Consider the following 18,702-nt stretch of genomic DNA (forward strand, 5'->3'; position numbering starts at 1 on the left):
GTTTACTATTTACAATGTTTTTAATTAAATTGTTTTAATTGGAAACTGATTGGTCCATGCAAATATCAGGAAACTAGTCAAATAAAATTATATAGGAAAAAAAAAAAAAAAGGAACAACAGAAGAAGTATTAAGTCAACTAGGAGTTTATACAAACGCTATAGCTTGTCTAATTAGGTTGGCTTGGTAGGTTGGAACAAGAATATAATATATCAATTTTTTGTGTATCTTTATAAAATATCCCAATCTTTATGCAAATTGTGTGTTGTTTAAACTTTATGTTTAGTTTCATGCACTTAGCTCCATCTTCTTTGTAGTTAGACATGAGGATATCCTCATGATAAGAAACACAAGAGAGAGTTACACCACAAGAAATAAGACATTTGCCAACAAAAATATATTTGCTTCCATAGATAAACTATTGTTACAAAAAATACTTTTGGCAACAATATTTTTTTTGTTGTTGCATAAATTTTTCTCAACTGCTGTTATTGCAACGACGTGCAACAACTTTTTTGTTGTTGCCGAAAGTACTTTTTGCAACAACAGTCAATATTATGGCAACAAAATTAAATTGCTTGGCAACAAAAATAAAATTATCTTTAAAAGATTCTAATATATGCCAACAATAAAACTAAGCTATTACCAAATATTGAATTTTGCCAACTATATTATTTTTATTGCTAGAAGAGTTGTTCCCATTTCTGTGCTTGTAGTGTTAGCAAAGTAGAGCACACTCACTTATTTTTTTCTCTTGAGATAAGAGCTTTGGCTCGTATAAAAGAAGATACATTCAGGGTACGGTTTTGATCTAATATGTCAATTAGACGCGTGTCACAAGTTCGAATTTACCATATACGAGAGTTTGGTATTTAGGTGAGAAGAATAGAGAGTTAAATCCCCTATTCATCGAATTTCAAATAGTGTGCCACTAACCTTCCGAGACATTTCAATTAGAAAAAGGGGATATTTTCAGTAGGTCAATGATCAAAGTATAACAAATCAAAAGCTTGACTAACTTGAGATTGAGTCGCGCTTTTTGCGTAAATTGAAAATAGAGATAGAACTAAACACCATCTCAATGAAAAACATAGTTATTACAACATGACAATAGACTTTGAAATGCTTCTTCTCGAGAGGGGTCTATCCAAAACATCTGCCTCCCAAGGTAGGGGTAACAACTGCGTATACTCTATCCTTTCCAGACCCCACATATAAAATTAAACTAAATATGTTGTTATTGTATTAGACAATTAAGATAAGACCACACTGATTGGGGTTTTAATGAGAGCATCATAAATATACCATGTTATTTCTGGTTTTATCTCCACAAAAATTACCATGGCATCGGATGTCTGTCCGCTCCTCCATATTTGGGGTGTGACAAATACAAAACATGATCTTCACTAGCAACGTAAAATATATTTGTAAAATTATGTCATTTCTATTAACAAGTATTAAGAATACCCTAGAATAACAGATGTATAACATGTTACATCAAGTTAAATTATAATGATGGAAAGTAGAATAGTTCCAGCAGACTATATATTTGTGTATATAACATAAAGACCTTATCTCAACAACTTACCGTGGAAAGTGAGCAACTTACCCTCCTTGTGATTTTCTACTGGACGCTAATCTAATACAGAAACTGAAACTCATATAACTTCAGATGTATAAATTGTCATTAACATTAATCTATGTACACTGCTTTACCAGTTCCAACAGATATCTGAAAAAAGAAAAATGAATATATCTGAATGAACTGCAATAGCATCATCATCATGACGTTAGCATATGCCGACCTTCACAAAGTTGAAATACCAGCCAACCCGATGGTCTTTCCAGAAAATAACTTCCTAGAACGTCCGAGTAGCAATGACTTCATAATATTAATAGGCATATGAAGTCATCGGACGAGAAAACATATATCAGAATGTTTATTATAGCTGGTGCCATCTTGGGAGACAATAGCAACTTCAAAGTGAAAACATGGGCTACAATTTATTTTGATTTTTCTCGGTCAATATGTAAACATCATTTGACATTCATTGCCGCTGCCATAGTTCTCAATCTCTGAGAGATTTCTGAGAATGATGGCCTCTCTGCAGGATCAGGGGCCCAACAACTCTCCATCAGCGCTTTCCATTCGGGATCACACCATGTTGGAATTTGTGGACGCAGTGTATTGTTAACGATTCCTCCTAAATATCATAAAAACAACATAAGTAATCCATCAAGTAAACATGAATGATTCACACACGCCCAGATGCGGAAACCAGTTTTGTACATAAGTGACTTATACAGCCTATATATAGTACTTAAGTAAACACCTTGCACACTGCGATTGGTGTTGAAGATATAACCAGATAAATAAACGTGTTCTCTCTAACAGGTTAATTTTTTAGATGAGATGATCACACATTACATGGTATGAGAGTCAGATCCAACCCAATTATTGGATTAACCAATGTTAGGTCCTCATGCTATACTGTGCACGCTCCAGATGTCGGTGCAGAAGGGGGTTTTGGTATCCCAGATTGGTTGAAACGCTTCTTTTATGTCATAATTTTCCTGCCAGACCAACTAGTTCGGTCCAACCCAGTGGACTTAGAGCAAGAAACGCGTACTTTCGGAATAAGCGTATCATGTTTAAATAGTTCCAACCTATTCTAAGATAAGATTTGAAGAGCAGATTAGCCATAAGCAGATGACTAATTGTCTCCGTAAACCACTGATTCAAGGCCTCTGATTGAAGGCTGTCCAAAGAGGACGAAGAGATGGGTGCTATGGACGAGAGCAGTCTCACCTCATGATCTAGTTTTTGGAGTTGAGTTAGGTCCTACGTATAGGTGCTGTGGACGAGAGCAGTCTCATCTCATGTTCTAGTTTTTGGAGTTGATTTAGGTCCTAAGTTCATTTTCTAACAATTTACAATCACAAGGCTAGAGATCAGGGCAGAAAATATACAAGGAGCTACTAAGACAAACACAACAGCAAATGGAAAAAGACAGCCATCAGACATGCATAAATGATCGATCTTTTTTCGATTGCATTGTACAGTATAACTGATACTACTCTCCTATGTGACCTAGACATTGCCTAAATAATAATTAAAGATTCCACAGTGAGCATTCACAGGTGACCATTGGCAGAATGTCACAAATGGACAGGGATTCTAACAGATACTGCACCCCTTGGTGACAATACAATGAATAGACCAAAGTACAGTTATTTATCTATTTATTCAACGGTACTCGAGTTACTTATATTGCAGTCTGCTCGTGCATGATCACATAAACAAGAGTAAGTTTTAACAATTAATGTTGCAATATTAATACATTTGGACCAGTGAAAATCTAGCCAACATGTTAAAAAACACCCACCGAATTAGTCATCTTTCCATCTTGCCGGCTCAGAAAGTAATGCTAATTATTTTATGATGAAAGAAGCACATAGAAACAGAAAGGCCGAATAGGTCAGGACCGCCCTGAACTTCTCGAGTTTTATTCAGAGTACACCTAAACTTTACGTTGGTGTAATTACCCCCTTGAACTTGGTAATATGACAGCCTCGACCCCCTAGACGCTGGTGTGGCAAAGAGCGTGAATGCACTCTCTTTTAGGCACGTGGAAGGGATGAAAAATCAAAAAATCAGCTTCCAAGTGGGGTATTTTTCAACTATTAATTGCCAGATAATCAATATAATGATTTATTTGTTTCAATTGTGTTTCTCTTTGTTTTTTCTTTATATACATTGCATATTTTATCCCAATTGCATTTTTTTCTCTCTAGATACAATGATTATTTATTTCAACATGTATTTTTTTTTTTTTGGATCCAAATCTACAAACCTTAGTTGAAACTCTATTTATTTTAGTCAATAAAAAGAAGGTTTAGCAAAAGTAACGAAGTTTAGACGGTGCATTTTTCACAAAAAAAAAAAAAAGTTGTGTACTTTTCTTTTCAGGCAATGACTATTTATTTCAAATGTGCATTATTCTTTTTTCGAGTCAAATTCGTAAAATATTTTGTTGGAATTTTATTTATTTCTTTTTGAGATGCAACATTTATTTGTTCTCTGTGCATTTCTTCTTTTCCTGGACAAATATATAAATAACTTGATTAGAATATCATTATCTTTATCCAAAAGAAAAAAATTATAGTCAAAATATCGTTGTTCCGGGCTTTTTTTTTTTTACAAATTTGGACCGAAAAAGATGATTCAATTAATTGGTGAACTTAAAAAGGTAAAAATATATAGTATATTTTATTCTTAAAAAAGTCCACATGGACAAAATCCATGTGACAACGCGTACGTTACACTCTCATGGATTGTCAGCGTTCAGAGGGGTCGTGCCTATCATATTTTCAAGTTGAGGGGGATAATTAGGCTAAGGTAAAGTTTAAGTGTGCACTGAATAAAAGTCGCCAAGGTCGGGGGGGTCCCGATGCATTCTGCCAAACAGAAACTAGGCAAGTAACCACAAAAAAACATGCCAGTAAGATCCAGGCATCAAATGAATCAAGTAGTTTGAGCATACATAAATCGTCCTGCTATATTCCAGAATTATCTAATTCTTTCTTAATCCCTTTTTTTGCGGTGGTGCTCTGAAAGCATTTGTTTTAAGGGAAGGGTAGGGAAGTTTCAAGCTGTGAAAAAGCAAAAAAACATGGATTTAGAATGGGGACATACCTATTATTGAAGCACAATGCATATCTGCATATGGTTCATCACCAGTGAGCAACTCCCACATAACAATTCCAAAAGAATAAACATCAATCTGCATGGCAGAAAATATAACAATAACGTCATGAAAGAGCAACACACAACAACAACGTCATGAAAGAGCAACACACAACAAGATAACTTCCACTTCTAATGACAAGACATTACCTTCTCTGTCACCTTAGTTTTTCCACTTAGGAGCTCTGGTGCCATCCAGGGTAAAGTTCCACGTACACCTCCCGAGACTAAAGTGTGTTGTTTCACCTTTGATAGGCCAAGATCACCAATCTAAAGGTAAATCAATGCAGTGTCAGGCATTACAGATATCCAATACAGTACGAGAGCTACATATTTACTGAACTCCACAAATCTAAATGTGTTTTAAGCTTCAGAGTTCAGATATACTCCCTCTGTTTCAATTTGTTTTGTCATATTTTCCTAGCAAATATGAGTATGTACCCAAGACTAAAAGAAAGCATGAGCATTAATCATACCTTGCAGACGGGTCGATGTGGATCCCGCATATTTACCAACAGATTTTCACATTTTAGATCAAAGTGAACAATATTTTTCCCATGCAGATACTCCATACCAAAAGCAGTATCCATGGCTATAATAAGCCTTTTACGACGATCAATAGTCCTGTTGAATAAATAGTTATCAAAGATATGTTGGGGATTTGGACTATCTAGAAATATTAATAATGTCCTTTAAATTAACAGTTGGAAAACAATGAAAAGCAAACTATACCTGTCCTTTTTCTGTAAAAACTGTTTCAATGATCCATTGACCATGAATTCTGTAACAGTTGCTAAAGATCCATCTGGACCATCACGAACTACACCGTAAAAAGACACAACATTTGGATGGTGCAGTGAACTCAATGTCAGAGCTTCCCTCCAGAAATCTGCAATCTAATGAACAGAAGAGGAAATTAAGATAAGCTACAAAATATAGACTAATTATGGAGAATGAAGGTAGAATGACACAAAGAGCTGCTATAAGCAAAGTGTAGCTTCAAATTAATTTTCAACATTAGAACTCAGGTCATAAGTAGCAGTGGTAATAAAGATGCTTGACCACACTTAGCCAATGTCATTTGTATCTTTCTTCCTACCTAATTTGGTAGAAAATGGCTAATGTAATACTTCAAAAGTTTCTACTTAGAAGGTGTAGAAATGAGAACTGGCCTTTTCCGGTGAACACTGATGATAACCACCAAGTACTAGGATACAGCAGGAACAGTGAAAAGGTATGATAAGTGCAAAGACATGTGCCTTAAAAGCCCTTATTTCTAGATACAATTACTAAAATAGCTTTTTTTTCTTCCTTTTTTTTTAATGACGGTGGTGTCTTGACCAGCTTGCTCACACCTCAACTATTCCACAGGTACCTGCTACCTCCCACCATCACAGGTGCCGGGTAACTCTGTCCACCAAGGTTTAAAGAAATCAACCAGTGTTCTTTCCTCTCCTATGATTTGAACTTGAGACCTCATGGTTCCCCTCCAATTTCATTGACCACTTGGCCAAAACCTTAGACGCTACTAAAATTGTTTATTCCTCCTCGTAAACATTAAAGATAATAATGGACTTTTAGCTTTTTGCTGTGTAGACATTCAAAATAAAAGATGATATGAAAGTACGGTCACTTAAAGCTATGCTCGCATTGAAAAAAAAGACTAATGCCAAAAATAAGAGCATCATAGCTTAGTGTAATGTAACTTAGTGACAGTTGGCGGAACAGGAACATCTTCACAGTTCACTACCTAAGCCAAAATTTAATTCACTTAGGGGAATATTCTTTAGATGAGACATCAGTATGCTTTAAGACCTCTGGATTAAAGGTTAATTTCTTAAAATACAGATAATTTAGAAAATTAAAGTAGTAAAATTAGTTTTGTTTCACAACTCGTAGTAACTTTAGTCTCACAAATACAACTCAACAGAAGGATGACTCCAATAATCTTTCCTTGTAATTTGGATAGGCGAAAGTTAGTATTTCAAAGCACTAATGTATCATTATTAGAACAGTAGAACACAATTCAGGGTTTGTTAGGACATCAGTGAATCTGGGTGACTCTTTGAAACACATCTTGGGATTGCAACAATAGACTTGCCATATATCCTACTAGTGTTCTTATTTATCAAGCAAGTATCTAATTGAAAAGTCCAATCAAGTCGATCTGACTTTAAGAATAGGATTTTTTGAAAAGGTATCATACTGAAAATTTTCTTCACGAACCAAACAGATAGACGTGTGAGTATCCACCATGCTTACAGAGTTACAGACATGAAGTTTTGAGAAAACAAAAAAAAAAAAAAAATCTATACACCAGGGACATACCAGACGTTCCCTTTCAGATGGCCTACCAGCAAAGCAGCTGGCTTTGATTCTCTTTATAGCAACATCTGACCCTTTCCACTTTCCATGAAAAACCGATCCATATGTCCCGGAACCCAACTCCCGGATCTCCTCGAGATCTTCATTCTTGATTGTCTATATCAAAGTAACATGTATAAAGATTTATTCAAATAAAGATGCATGAAACAAACAAAAACCTAACAAAATATTCATTAAAATAAATACTCCCTCCGTCCCAATTTCCGTGGACGGGGCACGGAGTTTTATGAGAAAATAAAAAGACTATTAAACTTGTGGTCTAAAACAAACCTGAAACATTTTTGTGGCTATAAACTCATTCATTAAGGGTAACATAGAAAATTTAAAAGCAAATTGTTACTAAATATAGAAAGATATCATTTTGTTGGGACCGACTAAGGAAAGAGTGTCATATAAATTGGGACGGAGGGAGCAGAACATAAACAAATAAATGCAGAAGGTTTTCCCTATAATCTCCTTAGGAAAATCTAAGAAGAAGAAAGAGAAGAAACAACTAACACGACACAAGACAACTATAATTTAGAAAAGCTTTTCCCCATACTACCCTAAGAAGAATCACAGTTGGAATGTAAATTAAACGAAGTGATTTTAAGAACCTGCAATCCCTTCTCAATAGCTTCTTCCTCAGCCTTTGTTGGCTCAATCTTGGAATTGTTAACATTGTCATTCTCTGAATCAAACTCCAAACCCCCTTGGACATCCTGTACATCAAACAGATGGTACACATATAGAATAACACCTTTTAAAACATACATGATGCAAACTACTACTACTACTACTACTAATAATAATAATAATAATAATATCATGATACTCACAGCCAACTCTGCATCATTCTCATTCGCCACTTTAGCAGTGTCAGCATTTTCTGGTACTTCAGCTTTTACATCCTTAACACTTGGATGTAATGCTACCTTTTCAGGAGAAGGAATTGCATCAGATAAGGAAGTCAACCGATCCTTTTGCGGCTTCTTGTTAGCATCAATAGTCTCAGTATCTGCAGAAACACCTTCTTTTACAGCATTTTCCAGGCAAGTGGACACAGGACAAACAGGGTTAAGTGGAATTTTTTCCATTAATGCTTCGGTCGGACTGCTGCTGCATATATTAGAGCCTTCCAGCAAACCTGAAGGCTCTAATATATCAGATTTTAACACCGGATCCTCCAGAGTTGCAAAAGTGTGCATGCCAGCTGGCGCCTGAATAGCTTCTACAGTACGTTGCATCGACTGATTTACCGGGGTGTGAGCATTTGACATCAAGTTTTGGGCTGGTGCATAAGAATATTCAGGCATGGAAAAACCATCAAACCCGATTCCAGATTGCAACCTAGGACTATTTTCCATTACACCCCTGACAAATCCAGGACTAGCAGAACCATTGACCAGCTGGGGTGGATTTGCAACGTCGTAAGAAGGACCTCCATGACCTGGGCTTTGAACATTCCTCCACAAAGGATGTGTAGGCATATTTGCTTGAGCAACCTGGTATCCTGTATCTGGTCCATAAGCAGCATAAGGTGAATTTCCATAGCGAACTCCACGATCTTCCACCAAGGGAAGATGAATTTGAGATCCCGTCCCTACTACCTGATCATGATATACCTGACTACCAGGAGGATCCCGTCCAGTTCGAATTTGACGAAGGTCTTCATAATTAAGACCTTGGCAAAGTGACGCATGGATTTGTGGTTCCTCAACTCGAGTATTTGGCTGAAAAGTCATTCGGCAATGCTCACATATACTGTTCCCCTCGAATGCATTAGCACCATGAAGGATATTTCCTGGAAAGCCAGACTTGTCAGGTACAGGTCCATTTGGAAATAACATTACGTTATCTGTATATTGAGGCTGGTGATCATATACAGATGGATGATTAACCTGAACACGACCGTACTCCTCAAAATTTCTCTCTTGGAAATCAGCGTATGGAGAATAGTACCGCGACGAAGAAGGAGAATTGGGAAACTCCGACAATGGCCGTGGGACATCAAGGTGTCCCGGCTGTCTAGGAGAATAGTATGCTGGACTCCAAGGAGCCTCCATTTCATTATACCTCTGATTAACCGATTGTTGGGGCTGAGTTATACCTAAATGTGGTATTGTAAGGTGACGTAAGTTCATCTGAGGTATAGGCACTTCATTACTCCTCAAATTATGAAGACCGCCATCAAGATTCATCTGACTAAAGCACTGCTCATCAAATTCGTTATGTTGTCCCGTTCTGTATTCTGGGGATTCATTAAGGCTATTCAAAGCGTCCACATATCTTCTCTCGTTATCCCTCTCATCCCCATCACAGAAATGCAAGGATCCATCTTGATCAGGGTGGGAAAACAGAAAGATCCTGAGCCTACTGAGACCACATATTCCATCACCAGAACCCAACTTATCATATTCCTCCATCATATTTACCACATCATCGTCATTCACTACCGAGACAAGAGCATCAAGATCCTCATCAGGTTGCTGATACTTCAACACCATTGCCCCTTCAAAGATTTCCCTCATTTTGGCCATGAGTTCGTCATAAGAAATATCACGCGGAACACACACTATCCTCGTCTCACCACCCACATATCGAAGCTTCCCATCCTGAGGCCTTGGCAATATACTTCCTGAGAAACTACACAAGAACTTAACGCGTGGAGCGTCATCATTAGAACTAGAAACCGAGCCAGGATTCGTCATTGTGGGGCTATCCATTGGTCACTTAGCAGTCAGAATCCAAGCTTTCTGAGTTAGTATCAGAACTCATAATACTCCAAATTCAGCAACTTGAAAATTCGAGAAAGTTAACAACCATGTCCACCAAGAATCACCAATGGCCTAGAAGTATTCACCAAAATACTTAAGAATTCTCTCAAAAACAATATAACAGAATTCAACAGTAAATATTCACCAAATACTTCAAAATTTCAAGAATTCTCTCAATAACATAAATAGTAACAATTTTCAACAGCTAAATTCATCAATTTTCAGCTCAAGTTAATCCAAGAATGTATCAAATACTAAGCCAATGAATCAAAAATCTCCAAATCCTATTCAGTAACAAATCAAAAACACAAATGAGCATTACACACCAGTAATATCACAATTCCAGCAAAAATTACCAAACCCCACAAAAAAAAAAAAAAAAAAAAAAAATCACAAACTACTCCCCATATAACTCAAAAGATTCATTGTAAACCCATAAAAATTCAATTTTTAGCTCAAATAACCCAAGAAAGCTCCAAATATTAGACAAATCATTCAATATTTTCAAACCCAATTCACTAAATCAATCAAATAACCCAAATTTAGCATAAAGAATCAGTAAAATTACCTTATAAAGAAAATGCCCGTCTTAAATTCTTGATTTCACCCAAAGCCTACAACTTTCAAGAAAACCCACCAAAATTAAAAGCTTTCTTTTATTAAATCTCCTTAAAAAAAGACTCTAAAAATTGAATCTTTAATCTCTAAGGTACCCCAAAAAAAAAAAAAAAAAAAAAAACCACCAAAATTCAAGCTTTCTTGGATTAAATATCCTAAAGAGACACTAAAATTTGAATCTTTAATCTCTACAAGTACCCAAAATTCCAAAAAAAAAATTAATTAATTAACAAATAGATATATAGAAAAAACCCAAGAAAAGAAAACTAGTTAATTGTCACCATAAAAGGCAGTGTAAATTAAAAGCATAAGGCAATGTTTAATTTTTTTATTTTTTTTCTTTTGTGTGTGTGTGAGAAATTATTAGAAAGAAATGAGAGAAGATGAAGGCGCCATTGATGCTTGCTCTGTGTATTGGTGGGGCTGGGGGTGGGCTGGGGTAGGTGGTGTTTAGGGGAGTGGGGTGATGCCAGGTAGAGGGACACTTGGCAATATTTGAGTACATGGAATAGAGGCATCAATTTATCTCCTACTTAGGCATATTCTATTCACTGGCTAATGAAATATTCTTGGGGATATGTTATAATGTATGATGGCGGAATAAACACTACCTAGCACGAACAGCGGCAGAGTCAGGATTTTCACGTTTAAGATACGCAAATAAACACATGAAAAAACTAAAGGAAGTTCAACATCTGTTGTATATACGTAAAAATAATTTCAATCATATATAGACAGTATAACTTTCGGTCGAAAGGGGATTCAAATGAACCTCTAAGCCCTACTTGGCTCCGCCCCTGGGTAGGAGATATCACAGGTTTGAGTTTTGAGTGTAGAACTTTTTTTGTTAAGGATTACTTTTCTCTTAAACAGGCCTTTACGCGATTTATAATCAAATTAATCGAAACTTCAATATGAATAGCGAACGTCGGGTGAAAAGTCGAGACTTAATACGAATAGTGAACACCGGGTAGAAAATTGAAAAAAGAAGGAATAAATTAATGTATAGGCACTATGGATGGTCCAAATTTAATTTGGTGAATTTTTTAGATATAACCGTTTTTTGGAGAATTTTCTTTTAAGAAAGTACATCACAAGTCGTTTTCAATCAAGAAACTATTTTCTGAAAAAAACAAAAAGTGCTCCAAATGAATATTTTAACTTTCTTTCTTTTTAGGGATATTAGCACTTTTAGTCCCTCAAATTTACTTTACTATTACTATTATATATAAGGGACTACAAAAAAGACTTTTGTAGTCCTCACAAAATTTTCCCCAAAAATGTTAAATTTTCAATTATTTACTTTTAGGTCCTGGTCTTATTTTTTAAAGTCATATTTATTTTTTGTTCTTATGGTTTACTTTTTAAAAGCTATCGGACATTCTGCCTTATTTACGTGTTTTCTATTCGGTATCCAATACCAGCATTGGAGCTCACCTAATCCAGGTTCACATCGCATAGGGCCCAATCAAGGGAAGCGTTCCCTACCAAGGATTTTTTTCACACTCAGGCTCGAACCTGAGACCCCTGATTAAGGGAGGAACAGCCTCATCCGCTGCACTTTATTTTCCCTGTTGCTTTCTTCTATTAATCTTATCTATAACCTGAAAAATAGTCATTTCTTTCGCTAGATATTCTTGCTTCTTGTTGCTCTTTGTTTCTTCTTTTTTTCATTTCTTCGCTATTTTAGATTTTTATATGTAAGCATTTCTTTTACTTTATATTTGTATTATGAAATTTGAGAATTTAAAAATTCTTTTACTCATATGTAGGCATTTCTTTTACTTTATATTTATACTTTAATGAGCCCATATGTGTTTACCAACATTAGTACAAAAATGATTTTCAGATGGTTTTAAAAATTATTAAATGACGCAATATAAGGTTGAAAATGAAGACAATATTATCAGTCAAGATCAGGTTATCTTTAAAATCTCTTGTTTGGTTAACTAAAAATTAATCTTTTAAACACAAAATGAGTTTGAAGTAGGGCGGAATTAGAGTGTCGATCTTTGATCGGATTCGGTAGCACTTTGGTTCAAATTACGTATTTGTCTTAAAAGTTCATTAAATATGTATAAATTATTAATTTAGAATTAAATAAATTAAAAAATTAGGATTCGAAACTCATAGATTTCAAATTATGGCTCCGCATAAATAATTTAATCAAAATGAAAGTTAAGATATAAAAGGAGTTAAATGAAAGTTTTACCTTTATGTATTGAAAATATACTTATTTGAAGTTTAATTACCAACATAAATTATATTTCTTTAATTAAAATATTACATTTTATATCTGGAGTTGGGCCGAGGCTTAGCACGGGCCTCGTGAGACTAGTAGTGCTAATAAAGTTAAATTTCGCTGTAATTTCTGGTTAAACATATTTGGTGATGCCTATGATGAAGGACGGGCTGATGAGGGCGGGTCAAGCAGGATTGACAGGCTTTTACCGATAAACTTCTAAAAATGAGGTGCATATGATTGCCTTAGGCAAATCTCACAGCGAAATGAGAGAAGAATGTGAAAAGCTTTATAAGGCACAAATAAAATTCATATGACACGCACACTTTTAAACATTAATGTGATGTAACTCGAAATACAAATTTGTGCCGGTCTAGACCTAAAGCAAACAACAATGGAATTTTTCAACTATAATGTTTTGCAATTGTCAAATGTCGTACTTCAAGTTTCCTTAAATTTTTTTTTTTTTTTCAATGAAAACCAAAACAAATTGGAATGATAAGCCAAGTAGAAAATTAAAATACAAATTAGATTAGATTTTATTTTAAAAAGCAGCATTAACATCATAGAACAAAGCCTTGAAGACTGTATATCCTGTAAGCTCTAATTTTTGCAATAATTGTTGGAACAATCATTCAGGCAACCTCTCCATTGTTTGTCATCTACACAAAAATAAAGATAAGATATTAATTGTAAACTCAGAAGAAAATGAAATGATAAAAAAAAAAAAAAAAAATAAAACAAAGATAAGGAGGATATAATCTCATATGATTAGTAACAAGCTGAATAAAAAAATTATCCTACAAAGAACGTACGTTTATGTTTTATTTAGTGAACGATTGTGTTTTATTTTTGCTAATCTCATATGAAAAGCACCACATGACTCAAAGGACATTTGTAACGGGTCATATAATCGATCCCCCCCAACCACCCCCTCCCCCACTCCCCGTTATTGAAAATTCTTCAAGATCTATTCAAAGCCAAAAACAATAATAAGCGACGGACAACTTATGCCGCTAAACAATAAAAAGTCGTCACTTATCCTATTTACCGACGGAATCACGACTAATTATAAAAAAAAATCCTGATAGCGATGGATTTTTTAACACAGATTAGCGACGAATTTCATACCTAATTTTTATTTTTTTAATAGTGAATAAATCAGGAAAAAAGAAAGAGCATTAGATTAAGATTTGATACATTAGTCCAATTTTTGGGGGGGAGAGGGGCGGGGGGCGGGGGGGGGGGAACCGTTACAATTTGACTAGAAAAAATGATCTTACAAAGATCTGATCTTCTGTAAGAAGACCATATAACTAAAAAGATAATTATAATAAGCCGTAAAATAAATCTCACTAGACATGGAAAATCCTAGCATATCTATTCAAAGCCAAAAGAAGTTAGAAGAAAAAGGTACCTTTGATTAAACTTTCACACTTGTGAATTGTACAATCAAGATTGCAATAATGCACCGGAGAAGAAGGATTATTGAGAGAATTCTCACATTTTTTTGCACATGCCATGTAACAACCAGGATATGGAAACATATACGAACACAGTCCATAAGACATTTGCTATTGATTCCACAATATACTAATTATGAATTAGAGATCAAAATTAGCATCACTATTGTTATAAATGGAATAATATCCTCCTCAATCTTCTTAGCCATATTTTTGACTTGTTCTCACTTTGTTGTTTTGGGGCTTGATGGTATGATGGTATTGGTGTTGCTTACATATAGATAGATTATTGATATTGCAAGAGTGAAATCTAAATTGTTATCCTATGTGTATTATGTTGTATATGTTGTACTGTGTACTTCAATATTTGTACTTCACTTTGGAGAGTATTAAAGTTGCTGTTGCATTAATAATTACCACTGTAGTTGACTAATCTATAACAGTAGATTTGTTAGTTTATATTAAATGTAGCTAGATTTACTTAAGCAGATTTGTTTGCTGAGGGGAAGATTGCATTTACTCCCTCCGTCTTAATTTATTTAAAAGTAGTTGTCTCAAATTATTTATCATTATAAAAATTCAAGGCAAAATTATTATATTTTTGTCATTTTTCCTTAATAGTAATTGTTCTTGAAGACTAAAAACACCTAATATCTTAAGATATAAATGAGGGTATAATAGTCAAAAGCACCTCCCAATTAATGTTTTCTTAAGAGACATGTAAAAATAAAAACACGATTGATAATTTGAGACGGACTTATTGGGATTGGGTGTGACCGAACCAGTTTGTCCGGTCACATCAGTTAAAGTTGGTAAATCCCTAAGTCGGTGGGAACCCTATTCTAGTCTAATTATAATAGGGTTGGTCTTATTTATGGTGAATTTGTAATTATGTTAATATATGATTTGTAGTTCTATTGGAATAAGGTTACCTTATTAGACTAGGGTAAGGATGACCTTACTTGTATATAAGGAGGTCATTATGATGAATGAAAAGCAGAAAGAATTATCTCATTATTCTTGTCTCTCTAAATTCTCATCCCTGTCTAGATTTTAACAAGACGGAATAGTTTTTTTCAAGAAACATTCAATATCTGGTACCTACTTATTTAACTAATTCAAAATTGTACCGCATAAGCCTATTACGAAGGGTAAAGCACTAAGAGAAGGATCCATAATTTAAATTTTTTTTGGTGACTGCAATTAACTCAAGTTAATATTACAGTAATGACTTACAGTTAAGTATTTATAGATATTTAGTAAAAGAAATTAATATATATACATGATTTAAGTAAAAGTTATTGAGTTAACATCAACCCGTATCATCACTGCAGATCCGTCCTTCAAGCGCTCCCTATCAAGAATTTCTCTATTTCTGAAGCTCGAACGTGATTTCTGATTACGGGTGAAGAAATTCTAACCACTTGAGATTGCAACTTAAGAGTACATGTAACATGTTATTATGTGCTATACTATGAAAAGTGTATCGGCAACCACCGGGGTCATAGAGCCGGTTTCCCTGTCGTCCCCGGCCCACACACTAATTAATTATGTCAAATACAACAATATATCACTTTTTTAAAATAAATAATAGCGTCATAAACTGTCAATGGAATTCCAATAATGGCCACACATTTCAAAGGAAAAAGACTTTAATTATTGAAGTCTGTATTATCATTATCTGATGTATTTGTCAAAAGTGGTGTCATTTGATATTTTGATGTGTCATCTTGTTACTTTATGACGTGTGTTTGTGCTTTTGTGCCTATTGTACTAGGAGTATATGATTCATCTTGTTGGTCATAATTATACCATGAGATATTTTTTTTTTATTTCCCACCTGACCTTCGGTATCATCTAGAATAGTTGATATTCAAAATTCATAGCCACTGATAACCAATAGTTGAACGATATCTTATCTACTTAAGAGATTAATGATCATTAGTTTTTGCAGTAGAATTATTGCTATTAGTAATTGGAAAAAACTTGGTAGTTAAAAATCTTGATAACCGTTATGGCATCATTGTGTTTTAAGCATATAAGAGGTCGTTTGATATGTAGATAAAATTATCTCGGGATTAATTTATTCCATCTCTTAGAACTAATTTATCCCATCTAAGAGATGAGATAAAATAATCTCAGGATTAATGAGATAAGATGGATATCTCATCTTTAAGTTTTGGATGCACTTTATACTTTGTTTGGTACAGGGCATAAATTTATCCAAAGATAATTTTATACCTTCTACTAAACATGGTACAAAATTAATCCAACAGTTAGTGCTGGGATATCCCAGTTAATACCGTGTACCAAACGACCCCATAATACTTCGGAATCCCTCTAAATTCGACACTAATACTCAGGCCTCTGATTAATCTCACCTGACGGAAGTTTTTCTCATTTTTCTTAAACAAAAAACAAAAGAATAAATAAGAAAAGACTGGATAATGTTGAACAATTTGGATAACAATCCGTGGTTTAACTCATCTTAACTCAACTCAAGTTGATCTAAGCAAACTTTAAACGTCTACTATTATAAGTCGTTTATTGATTTGACTAGTTTAAATTTAATTCAACCCGTTCATTTGATGAAAGCATATTTCGCAAACATAGGCCGGCTAGCGTCACGCACTAGTTGTGAAGGTAGAATTGAGATTATATTTGGCCATATATATATATATATATATATATATTCTCGTGAATAAAATGGCCGAGAGCCTCATGTTCATGACTCAACTTGCAATATACTTGGAGAAAAAGTATAGTATATCTAAATTTTAATTTTTTTTTTTCAAGTGGTGCTTTCAAGAGGTGTCCTCACTATGTTTTTTTTTTTTTTTTTCATCTTGAAAATCTGAATTCTCTAAGTGCTTGTTTGGCCATGGATAATTTTTACTTTTTTCGGAATACAGTTTGGACATAAAATTATTATAATTTTTTGGAAAAAAAGTTGTTTTCATAGTTTCCAGTTTTCACTGCAAAAAAGTCACAAGAATACAAAAACAATTCCAATTTGTATTCGTGTCCGAACACAACTCTAATTTTCAATTGAAAACAAATACTACTTTTCTTTTTCAAATTTCATAATTTTTATGTCCAAGCACCCACTGAATCTGCTTTTTTATTCTTTTCCTTTTATAAAACTAGAATGAAACACAAATGATCTCTTGCCATGTTAAAAGTATGGTAGCTTCACTTATATTATTTAGACGCGAATCCAAAATTTTGAATTTACGAGTATTGATTTTTTTTATTTTAAAAAAGACAGTTTATTGGGTTCTAAAAAATTATTTATACATATTAAGTGATTTTCTTAATATAAATTAATTCAATTGCAATATCAATAATCCATCTATATATATAAGCAACACCATCAGATATTAGAGTTAAATTAGGATAGAATATTTTTCATATCAGTATCATATTTTCTTGATTCTATTACAGTATATTTCTGATTCTTACACCTTTAATTACTTGATAGGATTCATTTATTTTACTGATTTTGTGGGATCCTTACCACATAATTCTTTTGTATATAAGTAGCACATTGTCAACGAAATACAACAAATTAGTCAAAAATATGGCTAAAAAGATAGAAATTATTCCATTGATGACAATTTTGATGTTGATGTTGATGTTGATCTTTAATTCACAATTAGTATCTTGTAGATTGGATCGAAAATGTTTTAGGGAATGTGTTAGTGCATGTTATCAAAATCCTGGATGTTACAAAATGTGTGGATTAAATTGCCTGGAATCTCTTAATTGTACTTATCCTATGCACTATTGCAACCTTGGTTGTTCGATTCACAAATGTGGAAATTTTATCAAAGGTTCTTTTTCTAACTTCTTTAATTTTGGTTTGAATTGATTTTATGACCTGTTACGAAAATTTGTTATATGGTCCTTCTTATAAGAGATTGGTAAATAAAATATATGGGATCAATCTTTGTCGGATTTCTTAAAAAAGGTTTCTAGTCAATGATTGGCATCTGCTTTGAGGCCCGATAATCCAGGTTTGCGTCAAAAAATCATTTTGGGGGGTAAGCGCTACGCACCGAAATTATTTTATTCTCAAGGCTCGAACTCGAAAATTCTGATTAATAATGAAGGAGTATTTACTACTCTACTAGAACCATTGATGATTAAGATCATTTTTTCTAATGAAAGTTTCTTTTCGTTTTTCTATTATCTTTTGGCTTTAATATCTTACAGAATTTTAATATCTGGGGGAGATCGGTTTTACAGTCTATTACAAATGTTCTTCGAGTCATGTGTATTTTTCACAAGGATAGTTAAAAATAAATATAACTGATTAGTAAATAAAACATATGAGTGTGCTCTTTGCAGGATAATGTTTTCTATTAATTAGCTTGGAACTGGTCATATGAGATGATTTCCTCGTATCTTTTTTATTATTATTTAATTTTTCTTTGGGTTTTTACTACTAACATATTTATTTTTTGTATTTATTTACTTTTTGCAGATGGCG

General features: G+C 33.9%; 1 protein-coding gene across 1 annotated transcript; it reads right to left on the reverse strand.

The window, feature by feature from the left end:
- Window positions 1-1,639: 1,639 nt before the first annotated feature.
- LOC132041043 (uncharacterized) lies at window positions 1,640-10,868 on the reverse strand. Its single transcript, XM_059431789.1, has 9 exons — window positions 10,456-10,868; window positions 7,950-9,959; window positions 7,728-7,832; window positions 7,075-7,227; window positions 5,479-5,642; window positions 5,223-5,370; window positions 4,897-5,016; window positions 4,696-4,783; window positions 1,640-2,203 (listed from the first exon to the last, which is right to left on the reverse strand). Exons 2-9 carry the CDS (start codon window positions 9,834-9,836, stop codon window positions 2,037-2,039), a joined length of 2,832 nt encoding a protein of 943 aa, XP_059287772.1. The 5' UTR covers window positions 9,837-9,959; window positions 10,456-10,868; the 3' UTR covers window positions 1,640-2,036.
- Window positions 10,869-18,702: the final 7,834 nt, after the last annotated feature.

The sequence above is a fragment of the Lycium ferocissimum genome, chromosome 12 (genome assembly GCF_029784015.1).
Source record: "Lycium ferocissimum isolate CSIRO_LF1 chromosome 12, AGI_CSIRO_Lferr_CH_V1, whole genome shotgun sequence".
In the NCBI taxonomy this organism is placed as follows: domain Eukaryota; kingdom Viridiplantae; phylum Streptophyta; class Magnoliopsida; order Solanales; family Solanaceae; genus Lycium; species Lycium ferocissimum.

Coding starts and splice junctions, on each gene's coding strand:
- LOC132041043 (XM_059431789.1), bottom strand. CDS start 9,836: ATGGATAGCCCCACAATGACGAATCCTGGCTCGGTTTCTAGTTCTAAT. Junction 5,371..5,478: donor TTTTTACAGAAAAAGGACAG/GTATAGTTTGCT, acceptor TTTATTCAACAG/GACTATTGATCGTCGTAAAA. Junction 5,017..5,222: donor CACATCGACCCGTCTGCAAG/GTATGATTAATG, acceptor ATTTACCTTTAG/ATTGGTGATCTTGGCCTATC.